The 7,973-nt window shown below is 36.1% G+C and overlaps 1 protein-coding gene across 2 annotated transcripts in view; it reads right to left on the reverse strand.

Moving 5' to 3' along the window:
* Nucleotides 1-7,973, reverse strand: part of LOC123679002 (advillin) — a 25,146-nt gene extending 17,173 nt beyond the window's left edge. Inside the window, exon 1 of one of the 2 annotated variants that reach the window (XM_045616308.1) lies at nt 7,489-7,973. In XM_045616308.1, coding sequence (XP_045472264.1) covers nt 7,489-7,521 — 33 coding nt within the window. In that variant the 5' untranslated portion in view covers nt 7,522-7,973. Of the gene's footprint in view, nt 1-2,149; nt 2,604-7,488 lie in introns of those variants that run through there. The other variant, XM_045616307.1, reaches the window with a different exon arrangement.

The following is a 7,973-nucleotide window of genomic DNA, read 5'->3' on the forward strand; positions in this document are numbered from 1 at the left end:
CCTATTGGACATCTCAGAATTATTGCAATATATTATTTTAGATGAGGTTATTATGATTATTATAATGTTTATTTTTTTGTCTTCTGTAATTTTTACGCATCTGCGATCGTTATCGAGTAAAAGGTAAAATCTTTTGTAGGAACCTATTATCAAAATTAGGAAGTCAATGCTTGGCTTGATATTCGAGCTACTTGGCTTGAGCTTGACTTGAAATCAGCTTAAAGTCAAGTAGTCGTTTTCCAATGTCAAGTCAAGTATTTATTCATTAAGTTGTTGACTTAACATTGAAGAACTACTACTTGACATGAACTTGAGTTGATTTCAAGTCAAGTTCAAGCCAAGTAGCTTGAATATGAAGTCAAGCAGCTTGAATACCAAGCCAAGCCGTGAATCTCTAATAAAAACAAAAATCTCTACGTATTTGATTTGTGATCTAAATTACAAAATTCTTTGAAAAATTAAGAAACCAATCGAATCTATATTTCAATTTTGATCTTCATATCCTAAAAACTGAAAGCGCTATGCAGAAAAAAACTGAAAAGATCTTAAAACTTCAACGCTCTATAGTTCGGTAACGAAGCATTTACGAATACATATTCATGGAAAACAATCTTATTTTGACATGAAAAATACACCCTTGAAATCTTGATACTGAACGTTGAATCACATTGTATAATTATTCCATGTAATCATTCTGTCATCATTTGTAGTGAGCAGAAAATTTCATTAATCATTATGAGAAATCTTTGTTCTGCAGATGCAGATCTTCTTATTGTAAGCTCGTGAATAATAGAAAATTAAACTATACCTACACATCAGCCGAATTAGGGGAACAGATAAAATCTCCACGAAATGTGTAGTTTATATCTCGGTTTATATTCTTTTTAACCTTTTGGTATATTTCAGCAACATGACTGATCAAATGCTGTCCTCAGTTACTTTGTTTTTTGTTATGCACAGTGATAAAAATTAAAAGTAAGATTTTATTCAGAACACCCTGTATCAATTTGAATAAAATTTAAGAGCTTTGCGATTCACAACATTAATGTCTCGGTCAACAACGGTACCATATGAATTTCTCTCAAAAGTGTGCCATTTGGAATAATTGGATAATTTGTATAGTTCATCAATGAATCATTTTGAACGTCCAGTAGAATTCTCAATGATTACCAAAAACTCCCAAATTCGATGCTCATTGAAAGCATCTCGGGAAGTATAAGACTTGGAGAAAAAATATTCCCGATCTCTTTTTTCGAAATAGTAAAATAACAGAAAGCAGATCATAGATATCTAGATTCGTTCTTAAGTCACATCTCTTAAATATTTGAAAAACGAGATGCTTTTCAACAAATCTGCAGCCAAAAAACTGCGTTGAAAAATATAGGGTGTGTCATTTAAGAAAAACCATTTTTCTTTTATATCTCTGAAAATTTAAATCCTTTATGAGTATCATATAAACCGTTAAAATTACCGGAAAAAACGTTTCAGAATTTTTTTGATACCTCGAATAGAAACCAAAATATAGCGAATTTTTTGAAACAGTTATTCTGTAACTTGAGAACGAATTAAAATATCTTTGATCTGCTTCCTGTTTTATCATTATTTTGGAAAAAGAGATCAGGGGTCCTTGAAAGATTTTTTCTCTAAGTCTTATAGTTCTCGAGATGCTTTCAGTGATCGAATTTGGGAAACCCTGTACTCACCACCGTTGTTCTAGGTTCACTGTCAAAATTTCATTTGAATAAATTGAGTTAATTTCGAAGTTATTAGGTTTTCCAAGGAGCCACCAATTTATGGAAAATCGAAATTTCTGAAAAACGGTAATTTTTAAGCATATGAAACTTTTTACAAACTTGTGTTCATTTATTCCATACATTATGAAAATGAATTGAATGAAAACACGGTGTTCCCTTAGAAAAACATATTTCAGGTTATTTGCACTTTTTTAGTACACCCTGTGTATTTCCAAATAATTTGAGGATGTAGCTCTGATGATGCCTAATGATACCTACTCTTAAAAAAAAAATTGAAACATTTCATCGCTCAACCGTAATATAGATGGGCACCTATAGTGGAACACCCTGTATAGTTTTTGACGATACTATAATTATTGGTTGCCAAAACCAATATCATAATTTGCAATACTCACATAGTCATTCTGAGCCAGTTCCAGTACTTGCATCTTATATTTCGTCACTTACAAATAATACGAAAAATTGGGTACCAATTTAAAAATCATAAATACTCTTCACACTTGTTGTTCCCACGGGAATACCTTCAGTGTCGCGACAAATTCGTTCTCTTGCGACTATTATATTTCTTCGGTACCGCGCGAAACGCCTGAACCTACCGGTACTCTGATGGTAGCAATAACAAAAAGCACCTAGCCATCCACTCCTTCTTACTCAGAGATCTAACTCGAGGTGCCGGTGAGTGACCCCCCTGCCCCCCTTCTAATATTCTCGTTCCTTACCGTGATGCACGCAAGATATAATTATTTCCGTACTAAATAAAGTACGAACAATTTTTAATTCGAACGCCCAAGTATTATTTCGATTTTAAGTGAGATAGTACGGTCAATTAGGCACAGTGGTTGGACCAACAATGCGTTGGGTTCAGTACCAGTAGTTGCGAAAGATGACCGTCCATGATTTGGCAACAGTTGCGGGTGCAAGGACTTTTTTGATGGTATAGCTGCATTGTGATGACAATGAATTTTCAACAGTTTTTCCTTTAGCGACGATTAACGGAGGAATTCTTCCATGAAAACAATAAGATCGAGTGTAGATTAAGTAACGACGAAGCAGTTTTATGATGTTCCTTATTTATAGCTTCAATTGTTGTTTTTATATTTATAAACTTTATCGCCAAGAGGATGAAAGAAATAATTCAAGAAAAGCAGTGACTTGGCTTTTGAACGGTCGTTCATTCATAAGCCTCTACCGCTCTTGAAATTCTGCATGAAGATTCGTGTGATATTTCAATCTAGCCAGATATTTTACCATACACAAATATTAGACAATTTCTTCTTGAATTTTCAGTAATTCTGGTTATAAAATCAACATAAATTCTGCACGAAGCCTTAAATGGTCATTTCATTCTACATGAGGGATTCATCAAGCCAAGTAGCTTGACATTTTAACCAACTACTTGACTTGAAAATCAAGCTTGACTTGAAAAAAGCATACTTGAGCTTGACTTGACTTGATTTCAGATATTTATTGTTTGACTTGATATCAAGCTACTTAATATCATTTGAGCTAGATATGAACGCGTCGCACGACATATATTTCTGCAATCTCGTGTGTGCTTAGACTAAATAAGGGGATTCCTCGAGCGCCGAGAGACTGAAGCATTCACCAGTGTGACTTTATTAGTAGTTTTCTCTCATTTATATGAAATCTATTGGTAGAATTTGGTAGTTTCAGAAATATCTACTACCAAATAAAGTACGAACAATTTTTAATTCGAACGCCCAAGTATTATTTCGATTTTAAGTGAGATAGTACGGTCAATTAGGCACAGTGGTTGGACCAACAATGCGTTGGGTTCAGCAACAGTAGTTGCGAAAGATGACCGTCCATGATTTGGCAACAGTTGCGGGTGCAAGGACTTTTTTGATGGTTTAGCTGCATTGTGATGACAATGAATTTTCAAGAGTTTTTTCTTTATTATCTACCACATTGAAGCGACGATTAACGGAGGAATTCTTCCATGAACACAATAAGATCGAGTGTAGATTAAGTGACGACGAAGCAGTTTTATGATGTTCGTTATTTATAGCTTCAATTGTTTTTTTATATTTATAAACTTTATCGCCAACAGGATGAAAGAAATAATTCAGGAAAAGCAGTGACTTGGCCTTAGGAGCTTTTGAACGGTCGTCCATTCATAAGCTTCTACCGCTCTTGAAATTCTGCATGAAGATTCGAGTGAAATTTAATCTAGCCAGATATTTTACCATACAAAAATATTAGGCAATTTCTTCTTGAATTTTCTGTTTTTCTGGTTATGAAATCAACATAAAAATCTGCACGAAGCCTCAAATGGTCATTTCATTCTACATTAGGGATTCATCAAGCCAAATAGATTGACATAATAGCCAACTACTTGACTTGAAAATCAAGCTCGTGAAAAATGACATACTTGAGCTTGACTGGACTTGATATCTAGCTACTTGATATTACTTGAGCTTGATATGCACGCGTCGCAGGGCATATAAAGGGTGTTTTTTTTAGAGCTATAGAACTTTAAATTGCAATAAAACAACGATGGATTATTCGATTGACATGAATTTTATTTATCCGCAAGATAATCTTGTGGCATTACATTTTAAATATGATTTCTGGCATATGACTGCCACGGCTGGCTCGGATGTAGTCCAATCTGGACGTCCAATTTTCGATGACTTTTTCCAACATTTGTGGCCGTATATCCGCAATTATACCGCGAATGTTGTCTTCCAAATGGTCAAGGGTTTGTGGCTCATCCGCATAGACCAATGACTTTACATAGCCCTACAGAAATTAGTCTAGCGGTGTTAAATCACAAGATTTTGGAGGCCAATTCACAGTTCCAAAACGTGAAATTAGGCTGTCACCAAACGTGTCTTTCAATAAATCGATTGTGACACGAGCTGTGTGACATGTTGCGCCGTCTTGTTGGAACCACAGCTCGTGGACATCATGGTTGTTCAATTCAGGAATGAAAAAGTTAGTAATCATGGCTCTATACCGATCACCATTGACTGTAACGTTTTGGCCATCATCGTTTTTGAAGAAGTACGGACCAATGATTCCACCAGCCCATAAATCGCACCAAACAGTCAGTTTTTATGGATGTAACGGTATTTCGACATACACTTGAGGATTAGCTTCACTCCAAATGCGGCAGTTTCGTTTGTTGACGTAGACATTCAACCAGAAGTGCGCTTCATCGCTAAACAAAATAAAATGGACGTAGTGCGCGATACGTATTCCGCACAGAACCATTATTTTCGAAATGAAATTGAACTATTTGCAAGCGTTGTTCAGGCGTGAGTCTATTCATGATCAGTTGCCAAACCAAACTGAGAATGAATCACTTGACAGCTGTTAAATCAGTCGCCATCTTGAACATTAATTCCAACTTAAAGTTATATACCTCGAAAAAAAACACCCGTTATTTCTGCAATCTCGTGCGCGCTTAGACTAAATAAGGGGATTCCTCGAGCGCCGACAGACTGAAGCATTCGCCAGTGTGACTTAATAGTAGTTTTCTCACATTTCTATGAAATCTATCGGTAGATTTTGGTAGTTTCAGAAAAATCTACTACTAAATAAAGTACGAACAATTTTTAATTCGAACGCCCAAGTATTATTTCGATTTTAAGTGAGATAGTACGGTCAATTAGGCACAGTGGTTGGACCAACAATGCGTTGGGTTCAGCAACAGTAGTTGCGAAAGATGACCGTCCATGATTTGGCAACAGTTGCGGGTGCAAGGACTTTTTTGATGGTATAGCTGCATTGTGATGACAATGAATTTTCAACAGTTTTTCCTTTGGTACCACATTGAAGCGTCGATTAACGGAGGAATTCTTCCATGAACACAATAAGATCGAGTGTAGATTAAGTGACGACGAAGCAGTTTTATGATGTTCGTTATTTATAGTCTCAATTGTTTTTTATTTATATTTATAAACTTTATCGCCAACAGGATGACCTAAATAATTCAAGAAAAGCAGTGACTTGGCCACATTAGCTTTTGAACGATCGTTCATTCCTAAGCCGCTACCGCTCTAGAAATTCGGCATGAAGATTCGGGTGATATTTCAATTTCAGAGTGATATGCTAAATTTAAACGTGGTGAAAACAGCACCGAAGACGGCGAACGCAGTGGACGCCCGAAAAAGGCTGTCACCGACGAAAAAAATCAAAAAAGTTCACAAAATAATTTCGAATGACCGTAAAGTAAAGAGTTGATCGCGATAGTAGACATTATGAGATGTCATCTGAACGTGTGTCTCATATCATTCACGAATATTCGTAAAAGAGAAAGCTGTGTCCAGAATGGGTGATCAAAAGCAACAAAGTGTTGATGATTCTGAGGATTGTTTGAAGCTGTTTAAGTGCAATAAACATCAATTTTTCGTCGATATGTGACAATGGATTGAACATGGCTCCATCATTTCACTCCGGAGTCCAATCGACAGTCAGCTGAGTGGACTGCACACGATAAACCGAATCCAAAGCGAGGAAAAACACAACATTCAAACTGGCGAGGTTATGACATCAGTATTCTGGGATGGGCAAGAAATAATATTTATTGATTACCTCCAAAAGGGCCAGACCATCAACAGCGATTATTATAATAGCGTTATTGGATCGTTTGAAGGATGAAATCGTTAAAAAACGGCCCCATTTGAAGGAACAAAGGTGCTGTTCCATCTAAACAATGCGCCGTGTCACAAATCAATGAAAACAATGGCAAAATTGCATGAATTGGGCTTTGAATTGATACTTCATCCACCGTATTCGCCAGATCTGGCCCCCAACGACTTTTTCCTGTTCTCAGAATTCAAAAGAATGCTCGCTGAAAAGAAATTTAGCACCAATAAAGAAGATATCGCCGAAACTGAGGCCTATTTTGAAGCGCAAGATAAATCGTACTACAAAAATGGTATCGAAAAGTTGGAATATCGCTATAATCGTTGTATCACCCTCGAAGGCAACTATGTTGAATAATAAAATCGAATTTTGCCAAAAAAATGTGTTTTACTATGGTAGACCGGGGGACTTTTCAATTGGCCTGTTATACAGGGTGAATGATGACGTAAGGGACAACGACTCAGTGGAGATAGAGAATCTCAAACTGAATGAGGATTAGGAATGTGTCGCACAAGAAAAACTAATAATATAGATGATGTACTCTGTAGTGTTGACCAGAACACAGGTTTGTCGATTCCAAGTCGATCTTGGGAATTAAGCATTCCACAATGACCGGAATTAGAAGATATTAATGTGGACGACGTTTATTTTCAACAAGACGGCGATACGTGCCCCACAAGCTTCGAAACAATCGCAGTTTTGCAAGAAAAGTTTCTTGACCGTGGTATTTCTCGAATAGGTAATCTCAATTGGCCACCGAGATCGTATCATTTAACACCATTAGACTTTTTTTTTCGAGACCAATGATAGGGACTATGCCAATCCTCCACAATAGATTATTAACTTAAAGATGGAATTTGTGATGTTATCGAGGACATACACTAGCAAATATGCGAATTGGTCATGGAAAATTTCATTTCAAAGATATGGTGCTGCAACCATAGCCATGGCGGCCATTTGGATAATATGTATTTTTCCATCTTTAATGACATACCATCATTGAATTCTCTTAAAATTATTTTCAATATCAAAATGAAACCTTTTATTGAAAAACCCTTTAATATTCTGAATTTGGTGTGAATTTTCTACGGAATTATTAAAATTAATATTATTCACTTACCAATACGACATTCCCTGGATTACTTCTCCTCATTCTCGAACTATTTCACTTATAGAAATTCCACGATATCCAATCTAACTCCTCAACATTTTTCGTGAGCACAGAAACACACTGAAAGCTACTTTACATGTGTATTGATAAAGTGTTTCACTAGGTATAATAGACGAAACTCCGGAATATCCGGTGCAGGATGTATGGAGAGTGATTTCCAATTGTTCTCCACCTGTATTGTTTCGACAGGATATTTTGCGTTCGGACAGAACAGATCGGACCAGATACTAGATAACACATATTCATTTGAAAAATAAGAGTAAACAGATTGGTGATTACCGCTCTATGGCTGATGGCACACTGATTTTCGAACGATTGATGCAGAAAATGAATAATTGCTACAATGAAGCGGTCTGTATTAGCAAAATAACCTGAATGAAAACAACAATGATAAATCAAAACAATCCAGAAGCACTTCCTTGAAATATGATTTG

Source organism: Harmonia axyridis, chromosome 4 (assembly GCF_914767665.1).
Source record: "Harmonia axyridis chromosome 4, icHarAxyr1.1, whole genome shotgun sequence".
Lineage (NCBI taxonomy): Eukaryota > Metazoa > Arthropoda > Insecta > Coleoptera > Coccinellidae > Harmonia > Harmonia axyridis.